Source organism: Dermacentor silvarum, chromosome 11 (genome assembly GCF_013339745.2).
Source record: "Dermacentor silvarum isolate Dsil-2018 chromosome 11, BIME_Dsil_1.4, whole genome shotgun sequence".
NCBI classification, from domain to species: Eukaryota; Metazoa; Arthropoda; class Arachnida; order Ixodida; family Ixodidae; genus Dermacentor; species Dermacentor silvarum.
In genome coordinates this window covers 102,933,541-102,955,231 of record NC_051164.1, presented here as the reverse complement: position 1 = coordinate 102,955,231, position 21,691 = coordinate 102,933,541, and the positions used below count along the sequence as shown (strand labels likewise).

General features: G+C 46.1%; 1 protein-coding gene and 1 long non-coding RNA gene across 6 annotated transcripts in view; one reads left to right on the top strand and one right to left on the bottom strand.

Annotated features, from left to right (window-relative positions):
• Positions 1-21,677, bottom strand: part of LOC119433172 (uncharacterized) — a 28,029-nt gene extending 6,352 nt beyond the window's left edge. For 3 of the 5 annotated variants that reach the window (XR_007464391.1, XR_007464390.1, XM_037700305.2), the window contains exons 1-14: positions 21,575-21,677; positions 17,860-18,069; positions 16,772-16,891; positions 16,285-16,482; positions 15,500-15,684; positions 12,785-12,912; positions 11,878-12,017; positions 9,471-9,663; positions 6,543-6,615; positions 4,853-6,327; positions 3,279-3,625; positions 1,766-1,947; positions 1,266-1,313; positions 1,031-1,147 (exon numbers count right to left, since the gene is read on the bottom strand). Coding sequence is in view for 3 of the 5 variants with exons in the window: in XM_037700305.2 (XP_037556233.1) it covers positions 1,031-1,147; positions 1,266-1,313; positions 1,766-1,947; positions 3,279-3,625; positions 4,853-6,327; positions 6,543-6,615; positions 9,471-9,663; positions 11,878-12,017; positions 12,785-12,912; positions 15,500-15,684; positions 16,285-16,482; positions 16,772-16,891; positions 17,860-18,036 (3,383 nt within the window). In the remaining 2 variants the exon portion in view is untranslated. The remainder of the gene's footprint in view (positions 1-1,030; positions 1,148-1,265; positions 1,314-1,765; positions 1,948-3,278; positions 3,626-4,852; positions 6,328-6,542; positions 6,616-9,470; positions 9,664-11,877; positions 12,018-12,784; positions 12,913-15,499; positions 15,685-16,284; positions 16,483-16,771; positions 16,892-17,859; positions 18,070-21,574) is intronic. The other 2 variants (XM_037700309.2, XM_037700306.2) reach the window with 2 other exon arrangements.
• Positions 9,592-16,377, top strand: LOC125941512 (uncharacterized). Its single transcript, XR_007464393.1, has 3 exons — positions 9,592-9,737; positions 16,036-16,157; positions 16,247-16,377. It is a non-coding gene; the product is annotated as an uncharacterized LOC125941512 (long non-coding RNA).
• Positions 21,678-21,691: the final 14 nt, after the last annotated feature.

Below are 21,691 nucleotides of genomic sequence, written 5' to 3'. Positions count from 1 at the left end.
GTCAAGTGCACTCTGGCAAACATGAACAGATCTCACTCGATGACCACGAACATTAGCTGTCACAACGCGAGCAGAAGCTTCGCACCAGTGTCTCGGAAACCTTAGATTAAGCAACTGCCCACGCTAGATGCACGGGAACACAGTGCGCATCAAGGCATGAACCATCTTGGCTTTGCCTTTGCACTTGCTGCAGTTTACCATCAAGATACGGCACGTGGTTCGAGTATGGACAGTCATGCACAGCTACAGCAAGGGTGGAGGAGGAGACGCACGCACTAGAGGCAGAGGGCAGATCGACGCATGTCTATAGGAATGCCGGAATGCTTCATGCCTATTTGTGGTTTAATAGCCTTTATTCTTGCGTTTACTGCCATGCATAACACCGTGTCTTCATAACTGCATAGTTGCCATCCATGATTGTGTCGATTGTAACCGCAGTTTGATCTGTAGAAGTTGCGGCAAACACTAGCTCCATTTCGACTGAGTGCAATGTTACAAACACGGAGGAAGCTGTCAAGGATGAAGAGCACAGACTACATCGTGATGGACCAACGATCTGTTGGCGACCAGCTCAGTAGCGAAAAAATAATCGGGATGTGCGCACGGTAGTGAAAAGCATGTCTCGGATGATGATGGATGCCTTGGCCATGCTGCAAACGAAATTGCTAGGCCATCGCCGCTGCGAGGGCTAATCACTGATTAGTATCCAGAATTGCAGCTTCTGTAATTTTTGTGTACAAAATAGAAACAGGTTTTACCAATTCATTCAGTAACTAAAAGTGTGTTGACTGTAGTAAGCATTTATTTCTTGCTTTCTTGATACTCTCGATAATTCCCCCCTGGCATTAAATTCGGACATTTTTTTCAGTCCAATGAAATCCAAATTAACGAGGTTTTGCAGTACTTCATAGTTCAATCACTAGTTGTGAACCGCTTAAATTGTTTATGCCCAACATAATATGTATCTCTGCATCTTTCTCGTATGCGATATGTTTTTAGCAATAAGTACAATGAACAAATCAGAACTTGCCTCTTAAGGCAGGTGAGAATGAAGTCTCGGGCATCGGGACTGATCTGGTCCGGAAATTTTGGGTCACTTGTGCCTTGTCCAATGGCAAAGGCTGCAGCCAGGGGAGAAAGCTCGTACCTGGAAATCGCAGCATGTGTTAAGAACTGCAGCTCAAGCCCTTAACAAGTAAACATTTTTGCCAAGCAGGGTCATTTAGTGGTATCATGCGATGTACTTTCATGGTTTGTTTACTCACCAAGGAGGCTTTGTCTGGAACATTTCAATCACAGTGCAACCGACACTCCTGAAACAGAGGACACAGGATGTCAACCAATGACTTCCAACTTTACAGTGCACATCATGGTGTAACAGTTAAAAGCTCCTGCACTTAAAAATAGTTTGCAAACAGAAAATGAGTGATAACATATGACGGTAGTACAGCAGTTGACACATAACAGGAAATGGGAACATGTGCAAATGAGGATGAAGGCTTGTAAGGATGAAGAACATGCAGGCAAAATGTAGCAGAAATCTCCTAAACAAAGAAGAAAATGTGCAAATTTTAAGAGGATGCCACCAATATGCTTTTTTTTTTATTCTTGCAAAATGAATCGCAGCAAAGGCATAAGCAAGCTCATGACCTACTATCAAGTGCAGCTGGAAATGGAAGTAGCATACGAGCATTGCATTTAAAAGTATCCAGAGGTGCGTCTTTCACGGCAGCAGCAATCCCGCGAGAGAGATGCACGAACGTACCAGACGTCTGACTTGTGCGAGCATTCTTCCTGGCAGATGACTTCCGGCGCCATCCAGTAGGGCGTGCCTCTGGCACTGGCCACCAGTCCTTCACAGTCCGCTGACGAAGGCTCAAACGTGGCGCACCCAAAGTCGATAAGCTTGATGGTGCCCGTTCCAGGACAGACCATAACGTTATTACCCTGTCAAAGTGAGAGAAATAGGCGCTGGTTAGAGGCTTGACGGCCATTCTGAGTTCACTGGTATTATTTTACAGCTAAAAAAAAAAAAGAGAGAGAGAAAAAGAGAGCCCGTTACAACTAAGTCACATCCAACATGAAAATACCTTCATTGTATCCAATATTCCAACAAGCATATATTTGTTTCACACTATCAGTGAGGAACATTTTAAAGTTACTTCATCATACCTGATTTGTGTTCATTATACAGACGTTTGTTTTTCTTTCTGTGGTTTTACATGCCAAAACCAGTTCTGATTATGAGGCATGCTGTAGTAGAGAGCTCCGGATTAATTTTGACCACCTGGGGTTCTTTAATGTGCATTACAATGCAAGCACATGGGCGTTGTTGCATTTCACCTCCATCGGAATGTGGCGGCCGCTGTGTAAATCACAGGCGATGCTTGTGAACAGACGTTTGACTGCGCTGCTGCAGTGCTGAGGTGACACCATCACATGCCATATGTCTGCATCCTGCTCAAATGCAGTTCACTCTCATCCTTTTCCAAACTGCCAACACACATTATCACAGATCACATGCAGGACACTGCCTGATATGACTAACATTCTACAAGAGGGGACAGCTACAAGGAGCTGTCCACACTGAAGCAAGACACCCAGGACTCTGTTCACAAGCATCACCTGTGATGATAACCTCTTTTTCGTAAAACCCAGTGTGATGCCTCAATGCAATTGACAACTATTGGTGTATCCACACGATGGATTGCTCTGTGAATGACTGTTCCACAGACAATAATTCCGCAACCTGTGCAGCTCCGATGTGCATCTATGTGACGGATGAAGTATGCAGATGACACAACTGAAAAATACTGCTACTCTCAACTCCACACGTTCCATGAATGCTAGTGGCAGACTTGCTTGACAATGAATTCAAGATGCATGGAGTTTGTGAAGACACTACGGTTAGCCGTGATAGCTGTTGGCTAGTTTAGATTGGACGACGACGAGTATTTGCATCTTCAAAAATGCCTTGTTGGCAAAAAGCGTGGAGGAAAGAAATATTATCAGAGGCCCCGGCCACGCCAGCTGCGTTGGAGAAAGTGTGGTGGAAATAGCGTGTCTTTTTCACAAAGGAATACTGGGGTTGGTGGTCCAAAGAGCAATGTTGTCATAGAAACTGTGCCTCAGTATCATAGTTGGCCAAAGTAACACAGGCTTCTGCTGGATCAATCAGTCCTCACATGCGCAGAAAACAACATCACTGGAAGTGATCGAGAGAGAAAGAGAAAAAAAGCCCCTTATTCAACCTATGTAAGAAAAGAAGTCAGGTGTACCTTGATGTCTCGGTGGATGACATTTCGCTGGTGCAGGTAGGCTAGAGCCTGGAGGAGCTGCCGCCCATATCGACGCACCACCGTCTCGGGGAAGGCCCCGAATTGGGCCAGGTTAGCAGCGAGGCTGCCGCCGGAGACGAACTCGAGAAACAGGTTGACGAGTGCCTCTTCCTGCTGCACGCCGAGGAAGCCAACGATGTTGGGGTGCTTGAGTGACTGCAGAATGTCGACCTCTAGCTGAACCGCCGACAGCACGTCGGCCCCACCCAGCTGAAACTGTTTGACGGCCACCAGCTCCCCACCGGACTTGCGCAGGCCGCACCATACCAGGCCGAACGCCCCTTTGCCTGTACACACAGTGCATCACAATAAGCCCTAGTTACTGCCTCTAAATCTAGCTTTTCTGCAATGCAGTTTGCTAATAATTTGCATTTAGCATGTGTATGCAGTTTGTGTATATTAGATGTAAAATGTAGATAACAAGATCCAGCATGCATAGTTCACACTTCTTATTTAAGAAGAGACTTCCATTAGTTGGCAATAATAGTAGTGCAATGCCAGTAGTAAGTGCACTTACAAATTAAGTAAAGCAGGGAAAGCAACTGCAAAAAGGAAACGGGTACCAGCCGTATACATTGCATTAACAGTACTGTATATTAACAGTACTGTATATAAAGCAAGATTAGTTTTTCATGTTTGCTATGCTTTACTATTACCAATCATCTGAGCAATGGGAAAAAGCCAATGCTAGACAGGATATAGAATGCCGTAAGTTCTTTCCCTCACAGCTAAGATGCAAGTGCCTGATAGAATTGGTCACACTATCGGATACAATAAGATCTAAGAAGAAATGATAAATCAAATAAACAGCTTATGGGCACCGATTTACAAGATTTCTGTGAATCTTCAATTTTCTATATGTAATTGTAATTAGGTACTAAATATTTTACAGACCATTCTCAGGCTATGTTGTGGGATTACATTACGCAAGCTGACAGCGGAACACATGGGCAATATTTATTCGCCAAGAATACATAAACGACAAACACGATAGAAGAAAGCAGAACTAATTGTCATTAATCGTGATAGAGAAACTGCCATTCATCTAACCGCATCATGAAGACGGAAAGGAAAGCGGGGCTAGACGTTGTGTTGATTCAGAATGCACTGTACTTCTAACTTTGTACCAGAACTGCAACATGCGGGCTACTTTCTTTAAATTGAATTGAACTCTGGGGTTTTACGTGCCAAAACCACAATTTGATTGAGGCATGCCATAGTGGGGGACTCCGGATTAATTTTGACCACCAGGGGATCTTTAACATGCCCCCAATGCACAGGACACGGGCGTTTTTGCATTTCGCCCACACCGAAATGTGGCCGCCGCAGCCGAGATTTGATCCTGCGATCTTGTGCTTGTCAGCGCAACACCATCAGCGTGACTTATCAGCACAATACTGTCAACGCAACTTATCAGCTCAACACCATAGCAATTAAGCCACGACGGGTTGAGGGCTACTTTCCAGAGGAGAGAGTTAACATGGTTAATCCATCACCCCAGAGTGAGGACATACCAATGAGCTTTCCCTTGATCCAAGGAAAAGGGGGTCCCGAGGGAAATGCAGGGATGTCATGGAGGTTCTTGGGCAGCGGCGGCACGGGCGCACGCGGCTGCTCCGGTGGCGCGTGCTGACAAGCCGCCGAACCTTTTCCCTTGGCGCTGACCGTGTGGAATGCAGAACCCTCTGTCCCACCACTGCTCCCCCGCTTGCCACAGGTCAGCGTGTGCGTTCCCTCGGGACGGACTGATTTCACTGCCGTTGTGGATGACGTCGTTGCCGCGGGCTCACTGGGCTTGGCCACTTCGGGGATCTCTTCCTTTCGTGGCAGCGACAACCGCGGCTCGTCTCCGCCTTCCTCTGGTGACAGGGAAGGCAAGTAGACCCAAGATGCGGACGACAGGTGCGACGACACGTCATCACGTGTCACCCACGGCGGCAAGAACTTGCTCATAAGTCCCCGGGTGCTTGGCACCGGCATGCGCGATCCATTGGGCCGCAGGTGGCCGCCTTCCTTGCTCTTCGTGATCAGCGAAAACTTGGGCTGCGCAGGTGCCGCCGCCGTCGCCAAGGCAGACGACGTGGCAGGTGCCTTCTGCTGGGCGGTATCCTCCGAAGCCCCCAGCGACGCGTCCGACTGCTGCCGCCCTGCGGAAACGGTTTTTGGTGGCACGGTGGCTGCCACGTCTGGTATGCTGCGGCCCGCCAGTTCGGGACGCAGTTTGAGTCGGCTGAGGTGGTAATTCTTGGCATAGTGCTGAGTCTTTTTCCGCCTCTGCGCCGCTGCAGAGGGTCGCTTTCGTGAAGCAGACTGTTTGTGCTCGTCATCTGCAGATTCGGAGTCACAGCTATCACCATTACCGCCGCCGCCGCCGCCACCACCACCGCTGCCACCACCAACTCCTCCTCCTGCTCCTCCTCGATGCTTGGGGCGCACCTTTGCATACATCTCCTTCGGCACCACATTCTCGGTGCTGCCCCCGAAGACCCAAGCTGCTGTTCGAGCCGACTCCGCAAGCGGACTCTCTGTCCGCGCCTCTAGGATGTTCTCCTCAACCTTTTTTTCACTTTCGGATGCAGAGTTTATGCCATTCTTGGCCTCGACAACAACGGACGCAGCAGAGTGTGGATCTAGGGGAAGCTCCAACGGTGTGTTTGAAGGCATTGTCTTTTGGCGATGATAGCTGTTGTTTTCGAGTGTGCCTTCGGCACACCATCCGTGCCGCAGCTCATCGTCGGACGAGTGGTCGCGCGGTCGCACGGGGATGAAGTGGGAGCCGCCGTGAGACGACTTCTGCCGCCAGCCCGGAATGTGATGGGAAGGCAGGTTTGGTGGCTGGTAGCGACGAAACGCAGACAGCGACGGGTCTCCTCCGCGGAGGACCGAGTGTGAGCTGCTGCTGGCTTTCGTCTTCAGCACTGCCTCCGCCTCTGGCTCGCTCGGCTCCTTGTCACTACTACTGGAGCCTTCCTCCTTGGCAGTAGAACTGCTGCAAAAGAGCCAAGTTTTTGTCAGGGCATGAGAGACTTAGGCAGTTGCATCATAACGCTTGAGTCACTACAGCATCACTGGCACAAGCATATCACCAAATTCAATGCCCCTATCCCCTTGTAAGCATTCTTATACCCTAAGAAATCAAGTGTCGGAAAAGGCTCGGGCTTTATAACAGCATAAGGGTTCAAACAAGACCGGAGAAGTTCTTACCCAGGTGAGCTCTGTTCTCCTGGTGCAGTTACGTTCCTTGACTGCAAGATGAGTTGACCCAGTTTTCGTTTTTCTGCGATTGCAAAAGAGCAAAGTTCACTTTGATGCAATTTTCCTATATGAATGACATCTGACAGCTCTCATCCTGCAGACATGCAAAGACATCAAACAGCTGCGTGAAGTTACAACTCTTCACTCTTACAATTCACACTGTGGTCATGTGAGCCAACCTGCCATTGTAGCTACATAAGGTGTCAACATACAAGCAAGTAAAAGATTGGCATAATTTAATCAAACTGTTATATTCAGTAGAAACCCGCTGATACATTCCTTGTTCATATGCTTTCCCAGGTATAATGTCGCTGAAGCCTGGTCTCATCTACTATCAGTTTCATAGCACCAGATGCATCCATGCGCGACATCGATGCAGGCACAGTGCCAAGATTGCCATTGCTTGTAGACGCCAATGCGTCTGGCACTCGTGAAAGTGGACGTATCCCCAAAAGTTATCACCCAAGAATACACGACACCTTTTTCGGCTGCTTGTGGAAAAAGTCACTATTTTCTGCAGAGTCCAATATTTCGTACTCCCAATTATTCAGAATTTACGCAGTCCCCATTGCAAATCCTTCAGAGGCTGAGCCGTGTGTAATATCTTTGTTTTAATATTTAACAGCATGTTCTTGTAATATGTTTTCAGGGTAAAACCTCGTTACAAGAGACACTCAAGGGACCCGGGAAACATGTCTCTTGTAACCAAGGTCTCTTGTAACCAAAAATTAGAAAAACACTGAGTAGTCAGACTAGATCACTTTATTATACATCTGCATCAAAGTGTGTTTGAACCCATCTACAGGAAATTGCTCAGGATTGCTTGAAATCGTTCATAGTAGTTTGTTTTTTAATGACTGCAGATTGTATTAGCTTCCTTCCCAACTTCTGGAGGTAAAGCACTTCACTTTACAAGTATTCCTGCTGCTCACAATACCTTTGAAGCCTCAACTGCCGACACTTTCTGCCCTGCACTGTCCTCGTCGTCGTCCTCCTCCTCTGGTTCATCTTCTAGGGCACATGCACCATTTACTTGCGCGAGGATTGCATAATCTGTAAGCTCTTCTGAGCATGCGAGGTCCACATCTGCAGACACAAACTCCTCAAAAGATTCTGGAACGTCTGCAGTCTCTTGGATGCAGGTCCAAGGTTTATCTTCAGGGCAGTTTTCCACAGGATCTTCCATCCTGGTTTGGATGGATGATCCATGTCTGGGGTTGTCCCTTCTAAATAGTGAAGAACTTACTCTAGAGACCTAAAAAGTTGCCCTTAGTAACAGAGGGTCTCTTGTAATCATGTCTCTTGTATGCGATGTTGTTAACTTGGCAAACATAGGAAAACAAACCAAACCATTTTCAAATGCCTCTTATAACCAAGTGTCTCTTGGAACGAGATTTTACTGTATTATGCTTTTTTTTATAGCGGTCTCGTGGGAAACACATTAGAGGGGTTATAAAGTATGCAGTATAAAGACATAAAACCTAATGAGAATTCAACAAGAACAAATACTTACTGTGGTCCGAACTATTGTGAGCTACCTGTTACAGAAACAAATGTATTAAAACATTTTATTTTACCATATACCATGTACCCATAGTTACATTTATCTTGATCTTTTATGGTACATTTTTTCACATGTTTAGAGATACAGTGAACGACCGAATTTACTGACATGCTAATAATTCGGATGCCTTCGTGGATCTGCCACAAACCCTATAGAGTCAATGTATAGCGACGTCTGAAATTTATGACACTGAAACCCTTCACCATCCGATTTTCTGGACATTTTGCTGTGAATACAGGTTTGAAACAGCATTAGCCGAAGCGACCACCACCGCCATTTTGATTATCTCGTAGTGTCGACCTAGCTCTCTTGCACACCGATTCGCTGGCAGCTGTGGCCACCGAGGCAACACTAGGCCTAGCGGCTTCGAAGTTCGCTACTAAGCTTCCTGCTGTTCGGTGCGGTGTTTTTTATTGAAAGAATTCGCCGCTGTCAGCAAAGACGCTGACTATGTATTTGTCATCCTTACCAATGCCTTTGAAGTGTGGAAAAAACGTTGAGGGTTAAACGTTGCACAATGCTGGTTCCTAAAATTCAGCTTCGCCGCAATACAGCGGCATTACGCGGTGAAGCATACTACCAAAAATCAAGAGGCCACTGTCACAGGACAGAGTATGCAGTCGTTGATATGCATAATAATCATTATGCATGTATGCACCCGCCGTCTCCTGTCTCAGTGTGAGCACCTATATGACTAATAAGTGTACTGGCAAGCCTTCAGAGCTATTTCGGATGTGCCTGTGGCGGTTTGAGCCCTTGGGGGCAGTAAAGGGCATGCATTTGTTTTTTCAGGCTGCCCGACTTTTCGCGACCTCTAGCGAGTCCAAAAAATTGGACGTTGACTGTAGTTGCCTTTGCTGGATGTGCTCCGCTAACAGTTAAAGCTTACTGTCTTAATTATCTCGCATAAACTATCAGCCTCAATTGAAACAGAAACAAGTCAAAAGCATGTGTTGTTGCGTTTCCAAATTCGCTCGTGTTTGTAATAATGACAAGGTTCATGCAATAACACGTACAGTAGGCACAACACCACATTTAAAAACTGGCTGCAGAAAGATTGGCCATTGAATTCTTATGTTAATTACACCTGACAAGTGTTCTGATCACTTCTTTCCTGTTTGCATTTAAGTTTATGCACATGGTACATCTGGGACAGAGTTATGAAAGCAGTGCGAGGTCTTTTCTTAGGTTTGTATACACACAACAGAAACTTTCATTATACACTTGTAAAAATGTTGTAAGAAGTGATTGCTTTATTACATAAGGCATTTCAGCTTCCACTTTCTCAATGCCTGGCACGAAAACGTGCTCACCGTGCTCCAGAGGTGTGAGCCGAAGCTTGTCTGCTCTCTCACAGAGGGCGCTCTCGACGGCTCTCCTCAGCACACTGTACACATCAGTGCTGCCCGCACAGCAGAGGGGTGACTTGCCATCCTGGGCAAAGCTCAGAACGTCAGCACCACGCTCCAGGAGTAGCCGCACAGCAGCTATCTTGCCTGCTGATGCCTGCAAACACCGTGTTACACTGGGTGTCATCTCGTGTAGGAACCAAGGAAGACTTCACAAGAGATGAAAGGCATGTGAGTAAAGAACTTTGCGGATAAAAAATCCAATTTCCAGCGAAGTTGTTAGTATGACTAACTCCCTACCCAATCTCCCCTAAACAGTAGGCAATGGCTATGATCAGCAATAAAACTGAACTTTAGAAATTTCCCAAAATGCACTTAATCCCACATTAGTATCTCTGCCCATGCAACATCATCCCCTCTAACATCCCCTACAATATACCATACGCACGCTGAAGTTTTAGTGCTGATATTGCACTTGCAGCATTTAAGCTTACATTTTCAAGCAGTTTTAAGTCACAATAACAGCGTTGCTGTAGTATGCATGCAGTACTGATGCAATGAACAGTCACTTTTTAACTTTCACATAACTTTCACACGCAGGTGTGTGTGAACATTCTAAATTTTCTAACAGTGAATCAATTATACTGTTATATATGATACTGCTTTCAAATAACCTGAAATGACATGGTGATGAATAAAACCTGGATTCGAAACAAGCAATTCCTTGCCAAACAGTGAATGGTGGACCAGAATTTAAATCAATTATAAAACTATCCACAAGGTATACATCACATTCAGAACTGTTTGACTTGCATCTGATTTAAGGCCATCATTATAGGGCTCATATTTGATTCAGCACCATCATTGCTCTATTTGTACTCAATTCAGTACCATATTTTATTCAATTTGCCTTCAACTTGTTTAAATAAATACCCCCCCCCTCTCTCTCTCTTCTTTTTATTGTTTTGTGTTAGATTAAATATTAATTTGGCTGCTATGTCACGGTCCCGACCTAAAACACATTGACTCCTATTTATTGTGTTCCCATTTGATACGTCGCCATTCTTTAATGTTCCCGCATCTTGCATTGCGTTTGAATGCGGCAGTCACAGAAATTTGGTGGAGCAGTTCACTTTCATATGTTGCTGCGAAGATGATAAATGTATACATGTGGGTAAGCCTGTCTAACCCTGCCAGTGGCCTCGCCTCAATATGCCAGAGGTATGCGATCATCAGTCCTGACAAGAGTGTCGGTGCAATTGTAGTTTTTGCAGGTTCCCTAAAGTCACCTTCACCACAATACGGTAGTGTTATACAGTGAAGCATGTGCAAAACATTGCCATGAATCTAGTGGAAAGGGGCCATTGTCATGGAACATAGTATGTGTTTCTTAATTGTACACACGCGCTGAGATGTCTAATAACTGTACTGGCAACTATTCAGAGCTGTTTCTAAAGTTGCTGTGGAAATTTGCAGCCTTCCTCACTCTTACAACTTCTTTTTCCACGGTCCCTTGAAAAACCTATCAACAGGGTTCTACTGTAGAACATTTTTGCATTTTGCCCACATCGCCATGAGGCCACCACAGCTGGGATTGAACCAGTGATCTCGACGTCAGCAGCACAATTTCATAGCTGTTGGGATACTGCACCGGGTGTTCAGTGTTAGATGACGAATCTGATACACACCACAACTAGCAGAAGGGCCCATATTCTGTAACGTTACATCTCTTTTTCCATTCTTATCATGCAGCATGCTGAGGGGCTGATTCCAGCAATAACAGTGGGGTGGCGTCATGGAACTCATGTTCAAGCAAATGATGAAGGGTGAAAAGAACGGAAAATAAAATGGAAACTTAGAAAATAAGGCCCCAGGTCGGCTTATCAATTTCAATGTGGTAGTAGTAGCCAGTGCTCAAATGTTGAATGGTGGATGCTCAACAACGAACAAATTGACTAGTTTTCTTAGGCGATTGCGAGTGCAATAACATTGTTCACCATCATCTATTTAGAATGTTGTTTTCATCTTTTTACATGTAAAGCAAAATTCCTGAGCATAATTTGCGAGCAATACGCCAGCAAGACCATCAATGTCATTTTCTGCATGGTCATTGGCACTAGAGGTTTATGAGAGCACCAACACAATGCGTGAAAAAAGAAGAGAAAACTCAGTCGAAAATGGCAAATCAGTGTGGTGAGAGTCGGCAATTTGGAGGCAAAGTATGGAATCGGCTGATGCAAGATAGGAGTAACTAAGGTGCAAGGCCTTTTGGCCTGCAGTGGATATAAAATGGGCTGACGGCGATGATGACGATTACAGGCAGGCTAGCTGCTTGCAAGCAAAAAGCAAAAATGAAAGCAATTTGGCTCACAGCAAGATGAAGTGGCGCAATGCCTCCAAGGCCTGTGGCACTCGGATCAGCCCCAGCGTCTAAGAGAAGCTGTATGGCATCCACCGAGCCAGCTTGACTCGCAAAATGAAGCGGCGAGAAGCCGTGCTTGTCCTTGATGTCTGCAAAGTACAGGAAAAGAGATGCAGCGCTTAGAACCTCACAATGCATGGTCGCTAAGTGTAGCAAATGAAATAAATGCAGCCCTTTGAGATAAGGAGGAGCATTATTTCTGATTAGTGTTAATAAGTAGCCTCAACATTTATTGCTGATATCAGCAGGCTTTGCAGCGTTCTCAGTGAGCAAGTAATAGAATCTGGCGTATGGCAGAGTGCATGGTTGCTAAGTGTCATGAGAGTATTAAATGCAGCCCTTCGAGATTAGGAGGAACCTTACTTCTGATTAGAGCTAATGATTACCAGCAACATTTATTGATCAGCAGGCTTTCCAACACCCTTGGTAAATGGCTCAATGCCTAGAGCTCAAACTGTTCTACAAGCAGAGTTAATGAGTGCTATTTTTAATGAAATGTGCCGGTTCAGATACCTTAAATGTGCAATGCATCTCACTGTTTTTCATCACAAGCAGGGGGACATAACTTGCTACATGCCCACATAATGGTGCTTATAGCAACCACTGTGACAACTACCTACTGCCTTTTTCCAACAGTGGACACTAACTGACTTTTAACTGAACTGACATTAACTGAACTGAGGACATTACCACTTGCGCTTAAGAAGCGTCTCAAGATCTATGTGACACTTTTTAAATGTCATTACCTCCATTAACGACAATGAGACATTTGCTTGGTGTGTATGATCAAATGTACGCACCAGAGCCTCGGGCGGGCTATGGAGAAACAAGAAAAAGGTCGATGTCATGCCCTTACCAACTTTCGCCTCGTTCTGAAGAAGGAGGGAAATGACGGGTGCTGTGTGCTCGCAGCACGTGTGGGAGGCATAGTGCAGGGCAGTTCTGCCCTGTCGGTCCTGGTGATTGACGTCACGGTGGATGAGTCTGCACACGAGTCATGAAGGACAAGAACCAGATCAGCAAAGGTTATGGATAACCGGATTTCTTAGTCTAACATGGATTATCAGTAGGGGTATGCGAATACTGAATAGTAGATTTCAAATAGAATACCAAATCAAATATAAATTCACATGAAATGAACAATGAGAAAGGAGAGGCCAGGCCGTCCGGCGAAATAAAACGTGATACAAAGGGTAAATGTCGCAGAGTTCTCATTCGCCGCACACACCTCCATCAACCTCACTGCTTGGAAATAATACAGGGAGTCGCATTCTACATTTCCATTCCTGTTACTTCGCTACATCTCCTTATGCTTTTGCAATGCTCGTCTCTTGTCGCAGGAACACAAACGTTCATGCTTCTAAATGTTTGTGCAAAAAACACAGTGCTGCACATGCTCAGGAGGCTTGTCACAATACTCAACAAGGATCTTGCTAGCTGTCAGTAACTTAAGTACATGTGAATCAAGATGTATAGTATGCTCTACTCTTATTAAAGGGAACACCAAATCAGTATGCCAGCACTGATAACAACTCAGTTCATATACGAAGGTCTGAAAAAATATTTTTTTATCAATGGAATATCTGTTAAACAGAAGTAAGTGCGTATTTTTCCCCTGAAGCTGAAGAAATAGCAAAGTTGTCCTAGATACCAATGGGGTTCTCAGTTTAATAGTGGGTCATACTGTGCTTGATGGCAATCTTCTATTGCTTAGAAAGTATTGCTGTCCAGTTTCCTTCCAGTAAACAGGAGGGTTTTCTCATCTTTATAGCAAGTGGTTTCTGTGGGTCATCGTCAGTTCATTAAGGCCAATCTGCGCGACAGACAAAAAGTGGGGAATGTGCACGGCACTGCTCCATGCAGTCAATGGCACAGCACGCGTCGGCCGATATAAAGAGTTCTCAAATTGGGAAGCCCACGGCAGGTCCCCCCCCCCCCCCCCCTTTTTCGGCCGTGTAAATGCGTCTGCAGCTGGGGATCAGCGTGCTGTCGCATTATATTTTCAAGCCCACCATGTATATCCAAAGCTAGTCTTGTGATAGGTCGCTCGAAGCTACGAGAAGAGACCGCTGTGCGCCTACAAACGGCGTTCGGAACAAGCGGCCACCATACAGTATTTCGCAAGGTGGTGGCCGTGAACATGCAACGGTCATCCTGTGCACTTGCTTTCGTTAGCGAGGTGCTTTGTTGGCTTTCTGAGGGTCGTGCAACCGCTATGAATAGATCTGCATTTATTCGGTAACCTTAACTTCAGTCGCCGACATCCGACGACGCATCTCCGATGAGGCCCAACAGGCTAAGCAGTGTGGCCAATGGTATGGCCATGAGGAAAATTCGCCGCCGGCCTACGTGATAACGGGCCGCAAACCGCCGCTAATATGTTCCTACGGGTGGCTTATCGGTGATCACACATACGGGATAGATTGACGGCCGTTGAAGAGGCGTCCCGGTCCGTGATCTACCAGCCGGCAACTACCACGAGCACGCGTGCCAAGTTCATCTGTGTGCTCGCACGTGGGCAGAAATCTCTGAACTGCGCGAGTCTGTGTGCGTGAACACTGATCTCGTGTGCCTTCCGGTGGCTTATCGGCATGATCTTTACACGTTTTCGTGCTTTTTTCGCACGCGCTGCTTTTGTTCCCTTTGTTAATTGTTTCAATCGGTCCGGTCGACCTGGTTGAACCTTGTACCAATAGAGATTGCGCACGTCAAGGTACCGACCACGTACAGCCGGGTCATTCACCGAAGGTACCGATATTCGAAAAATCGAATATTCAAGTACATATTCGCACACCCCTAATTATCAGGAGAAGTAACTGCCGCATCTCTCAACACCATCTTCTATACCTGGCAACAACTTTCTGTGGCAGCACGGCCAAGGCTACGTGCTTCGGCTCCGTAGCCTTGATGGTACTACCACAGAAAGTTGTCGCCAGGTATAAGTTCCATCGAAGCATTGATGTGCTCAACTGATTTTCTTTTAAAAGACTCTTGCCGTCCATATTTTTTAAACATAGAAGCCTAGAGATGATGCTTCTCAGTAACTATGATGCTCTGTAGCCGAGCAATAGGTTGTGGGTTCAATGCCTAGCCGTCCTGGCCATATTCCAATGCAGGCTGAATGTAAAGACACTTAACAGTATTTCAATTTAAGTGCACGTTAATGTACCTCATGTGGTCGAAATTTATCCAGAGTGCCGTACTATGGTGTCCTGATAGCCTGTGTGTTGCTTCAAAACATTAAACCCCTATGATTCCACTGCAATAAACCACACTACATGACCTGCCAAAATCTACTTCTGCATGTTATTGTTATTTAGAAATGTTGTCTACATCATTTATCTAGAATAGCAACTTCAAAAAGTGCAGAAAACATGGTCAGCCAACCAACGTTTTAAGAGTATGTTTGAATTAGCCAGAATTTCTAATTGTTCAGGTTTGAATTACTGTGAGTTACTACTAAAAAACATAGTCTGCCCCGACATTTGCTGACACATTTTCCCACGAATACATCAAAATGTGAGAATTACCATCTGTCTTGTTTGCTGAACAGATAACAGCTGCCACTCACATGCCATGGTCGAGAAGAACCCGTATCACGCCTAGCGGGTCATACGAGCGTAGCACGCCCGCAGAGGCGAGTTCCTGGAAAGTGGCAAGGTCCCGGCAGACAAGCACCAGTGGTGTAGAACCTTCCGCATTGGTGCAGTTGATGTCGAGCCCCCCATTTCCTGTCTGGGACAATAGGTGCTGGACCTAGACAGATAAAAGGCACAGAGGGTTTTTATTAAAATGAGGAGCTTGGAGATTCAGCCATTTATACAGAGGACACAAGCTCTCTTTTGCAATTACAGTAAGCACACCTTGATAGACACAACATAGAACGCTAAAAGAAAAGCTTAGGACATTGCAATCTATATATATGTAGCAAGAAACAGTGCTTAGACTGTTTTTAAGGCTCATTTGCTAAACAACCAGTTTTTGGAGACGCAGCATGCTGACAGATTCTAACAAATGATTTCCGTTCATGTACACTGTATAAATTGCAGCCTACTGCGAAGTTAATTTCAGGACATAAATGAACTTTTCTCCTCTGCTATTTTTCAGGTCTGATGTCCTCAGCACCACAAGTCTACTGTGAGGTGCCAGCCTATCTCAGGGATCTGAAATTGCCTCTGCCCTACTTCAACTGAAATCATCTTGAAAGTTTCCTAACCTCATCACTTTGCGTAATTCCTCATTACCGTCATCTGCATTTCCTTTCCCTTGATATGGAAAGCGCGTTCACACATCCATTCATGCTCACACATTTCTTCAGGTGCAAGTGCTTCCTGCAAGGCGAGGACGTGCTCTCACCTCGTCCCGCTGGCCGCTCCATGCAGCAAGTAGGAGCCGCCGCTCCTCGTTGCTTCGGTGGGGGCTCTCCTTGAGCAGGTAGTCAGGAAAGCCAAGCACCAGGTGCACCAGAGAGGCCGGCAGGGAGTCAAGGCAGTTCTGACCCGTGTAGCTGTGCAGCGTCGGGTCCGCCCCGTGCTGCAGCAGCTCACTCATGGCCTGCGAGAATGAGCGCAAGAGCAAGGCCCGGCTGTGAGGTCAGAAAAGCAAGCTTTCTTCGTGGCATTCGATGGGTTTACATGTTGTGGCCAGATAAAGATCTATCATAAAGATCTATCAGAAGGATAGATAAAGCTAAAGAGATAATGGCTAAGAACATGTCTTTGCTAGAAACTCATGTGGGCTGCAAGAATATCCTTTCAGCTATTAATATAGGGGCTATATAAAGACGAAAGGCATCTTCTCAGCAAAAAAAAAAAAAAAGATATATGATGACCTTGACACTTACATCAGGGTCTTGCACCAAAGATGCCACCATGAGAGCAGTGTTCCCTGTAGATGGATCACGGGCGTTGACATTGACCCTGTGTTTCTGTAGCAGCCGACGAATTTTCTTGAAGTCTCCATCCTGGAAATGTAAAGAGGAAATGAAGATTTATTGAATCATGAGCTTTCATATCCCAAAGCAACATTGGGGTGTCTGTGCCTTGAAAAATACAAGAGCACACATAACTTTTGCCTTGCCACTGAGCCTCGGTGCCCCAATAGAAGATGCAATTGAGTAAAAAGTGCTTAGATGTCAGCTGAACCGTGAAAGACAAGTCACAAGCTTCAAGTTGTCTCCCGTTTTGCAATGCAGACGACAGTTTACCGTGACTATACCCCATTTCATACATCTCTGTCAACACTGTGGAGACTAGAGCAACCTTTCACATTGTCTACATCTGCGACAAAAAGATAGCAGCATGTGATACAGGATAGGAAGGAATCTGTATGCGCTGTGTAATTTGACACAAGGTTGGTTTCAAGCATTACAGTCACAATATCCGAAGCAAGTGTCACATGGATGATACAGCAATTCTGAACCCTTTAAAGCGTGGGATGACGAGCGAAGTGGCACGTTTGCACGACTGCACTCTTTGCAGAGCTTCGACAGCGCACTGCCTGCATTCGCTACCAAAAGACAGTGCATTATGTACTGGAAGCTGAAGGCATACAAGCAATACACAATTTGACGTAACATTGTTAAAGTACTAATATATCATAAAATTATTCTGCAGAAGATATTGAAGATCAAAGGCCAGTTTACTACAAAAAGTGCAGTAATACATCTATGAGACAGCACTACCCACACAGCTTATGCAGCCTGCCTTCTTAGTATGAAATGTAGATCGCAACCAACTAGCTTGAATTCATACGCTGAGCACAGAAGCTAACTTTCACGTTTTCGTGCAGGGTTCACTGTGCTACCTCACCCATCCACTCACTCGTTCACACAATTTATAGTTTTTAGCAACAATTTCGGTTTGCTTTCAAGGCAGGGCATGCAGTGGCCATATATCAGGAACAATACATGTGGCGGTAGACTAGTGTTACCCTGGCTGCCGTGACGAGCCTCTGGTCCCCGTGGCCCCCGCCCGCTCTAATGGGGGCTGGCACGACTGGTGTCACCACGGGGGTCGGCTCTGGGCAGCGTGATGAGCCGCTGCAGCAGGGCACGCTCCCGTCGGCGACCGCTGCTGCTGACGTAGTTGGCCCGCTTATGGCTGCCATGGCGTGCCATGCCCTGCCGTCACTGGGACCCTGCTTTAGGGACAAATGAGAGAGAGAGCGCGTCAGGGCGACTATTCAGCTAGGGACCAAGTACAAAGTAAGCCGACACAAAGGGCACAGAACATGAGCCTGAAACAAAATCTCTTTTGCTATCACCTGTGCCCACATTTTACAGCAATAGCTGTTGTAATGAGACGGTGTGTCAGTGCTACAGTAGGGCTTGGGACCAAGTAGAAAACAAGCCTAAGTGAAGGACACAGCAGGGGAGCCTGAAACAGAACATCCTTTTCACCAGCTGTAATGTTACAGTGGTAGTCATTATACCATAGCAGTAGCTGTTACGGTGTTTTCCCCCTGGCCTGAAGGGGCATGTATAACTGGTATTGCTCAAGACTCTAGCTTACGGTGAATGGCTCATTTGAATGACGCTCACACATTTTGGAAACATCAGGATAATTACAAGCCCTGTTAAAATAAGTGTTTTCCATAAGAATCGTTTGCATCAAAGTGCCATTCTATACACTTCTGTGGCTCATTAAAAAGCGGTCTTGCCTAAAGTAGACACAGTGGTAACTTCGAAGCAAGAAGATACACATATTAGCCAGCTGTTACTGCTCTGGGTGGTATGAAAAGCAATCCATTAAGTGGACCTGTTGAATTACTTTATTTTTTTACTGCCAGTTAGCAATATCTCATTCCTACATGGGGTCACTGCTCTTGATCCCATTATAACCCTAAACTCTCTGCCATCTTTCAAATAAAGTTTCATTCTTTCCCGATTTTGATTAGTTTAATTCTTCCACATCAGTTGTTACCCACTGCTTTCTCAGCCCTTTTATGTAGCATTTTTATAAAGGGGGAGGGTTATTTCTCTGACGCAGTCCTTCCCCTCTGCTTTACAATGTGGCTTCTCTAGCTTGTAGATCACAAAAAAACCCAAAACCCCATTTTGGTTGTTTAGTCCTCTTGTGTCTTGAATTACGTTTCAGCAACCTCACAGAAAGGATTAAAAAGAAGAAAGCAAACAGCAACACAGCCTTTTTTTTGTTTCTTGTATGGTGCAGGTGGGAAGTGATTACAAGAACCAGCAAGCGTGAAAAAGACAAAAAAATTGCACGATGTTGATTGTGCATTTTCATCACTATATTCCAGCAAGCTGTCAAAATGTATGCAGCATGTTGGCGTACTTGGTGTACTATTTAACTAAAATTGGTGTACTATTTAACACTAACAAATGTTTTTAAATTTCTCACAAGCAATAGGCAGCAGCAGTGACAATTACTGCAATGAAGGGCATCACGAAATATGGGATCAAGTTAAAAATGAAGAATAAAAAATATTTTCTTAGGCCCACACGACATTCTGACTGACACTTGTTTCACTCTTGCACTATCATAAATGCTAAATAGGACATCAAGGTCATTAATGTCAATGTGCAAGACAGGTCCCTCAACCACTAATACAAGTGTAACAGTGATTTTCGAGGCCCCTTCAGCCTCCCCCCCCCCCCCCCAACCACATGCACGCATACAGTCAGTTTCTACTGAGACTGGCCTGAGTGTTTGTTGCAGTTAACCAGGTGTCACTCTCGAAAAGCACTTAACGATCTGTCAGGAACACAGCTGTGCCACATAACACGAGATAAGTTTTTAGTTCAGACCAAGCCTGCAAGGCATTCCAGACACGAGGAGTGACTATTTTTTTGAGCATGTACAAGTAACAATGGCAATCTTCAACAATCTTCAAGCGTGACCTGTCTCAGATGTGTTGGTCGTAAACTGTGCACCAGTGGCTTTATGTTTTAATTTATAGATAAAACACTTGCTGCCAGAGCAAGACATATTAGCAGATTGGAGATAACACTGCTTAAAGTGCTTAAAACGCAGAGGACCTAACATTATAAAAATATTTTACGCTAGTTGTCGGACAACTCCAGCAATAATGACTTGCTGCTTAAAATCTCTCATGCACCACATTCTCTGAAGTTTCCGACACCACAAGGAAGTCTCCCGACTAGCTGACGCACGTTGACCATCTCGTTGTCCCGTCTGAGCGGGGTGTGTTTCTGACGTCGAGCTCGACTTATGACGATAACACCGCAGGGTGCGGTTGATAAAGACGCAATAAGGCTGATAACGCAGAAGGGTCGTCGCTCCGAGACGGAAGCAAGAAAAAGAGAGACAAAAACGCGAAGGGGAGATGCATACGCGAAATATATTCTGAGAAGCAGCCGGAAATGAGTTGAGTCACGCTTTAAATTACGGAGTTCTCGGCGAGGACGGGCGGTGATCTAATGCAACGCTTGGCTACCGACGAGCAATTTCCCCTGCTTCATGCATTCGGCAGCAGGCTTAGGCTACCGCATGCGATCGCCGCCGTTGCCTACGATCATAGAGGGAAGCGTCTGCAACGCCTGCTTCGGCGTTCAACTCGCACATCGGGTTCGATCGACGAACGGCGCCGGGAACCCGAGCGGCAATCCGATCCCGCTATGTTGTTACGGTCGCTCGGAAGCCGTGCTACGCACATCGCACGCGCCGAAAAAAAAATCGCAGTACCACTTCGTTCGAACGACACTTCTCGAATGCCGCCCGTTTGCCATGAAAAACTTACGCTATCGACCAGCGAAACGGCCGACTAATGAACTCGTTTCCGAGAACAAAACTGCGTCGGCCGCCCGCCACAACAAACCGATTTCGCGAAATCGTGGGCCGGGTATCTACGACCTCGCTTTTCGCCACGTTCGCTGGCCGAAAGTGCTCCCTCGCGAGTTGAACCGCTTTCCGTACAGGGATCGCGAGAACAGCTGGTTATGGCGAAAGGATAATTTTTCACTCATGTCCAATTATAGTCATTTCGTATCCATTTCAACTCGCGTTTGCTGCGAAACGAGGCCATAGGCGAGAAAAAGAAGGAGAAAACGTGTTACAAACGGTTCCCAGCGAGAGACGAAATAAAAAAAAAAGAGAGAGAGAGAAGCGTGCATTTTTTTTTTCTCCCCCCTCGTCCCGGTTTTTCTGCTTCTTACCGCGTTCTTGTTTTCTTCCAGCATTTTTTCAGAGCACAGCGAGGTCTCGCTCGTGCTCACAAGCATTCCGGCCCTCGTTTGAAGAGAAAATAAAAATGAGAAGGCGGCATTTTCTACTCAGCGCGAAATCGAGCCGTCGCGACGAGCGAGCGAGGTGTTGACGAAGCGCTTAGCTACTGCACCGCACACCACGGGCTCTCGGCTGTGTGCTGTGAGAAACCAGAATTTCCCCCCATCTCGAGAGAGCGCTCAATCGATGAGGAGTTTTACCGTAGCTTTCGGAGGTTCCGCGACCCGCTCGGAGCAGCCAGCGGAGAGGAGCGGCGAGAGAAAAAAAAATGTGGTGAACGGAGTCGAAGCGGTGCGGATGCTGCGATTCTGGGGATGGGGCGGTCGGAGGAGACGCAGGATCACGGTGGACGGTGATCCGGGTATCGTCCTCTTCGGTCCGCCAAAGATCGGCGAAAACGGTTTGACGCGAGGCGCGCGAGAGATGTCGAAAGATCTTACCTAACAGGATGCTCGTCGGCCAGCGACACCATCCATGCTGGATGTGTGGAGAAAGGGAAAAGTAAACATCAAGGCGCGACGAGACGAACGCAGCGACGCGACCGGGTGTTACGCGAA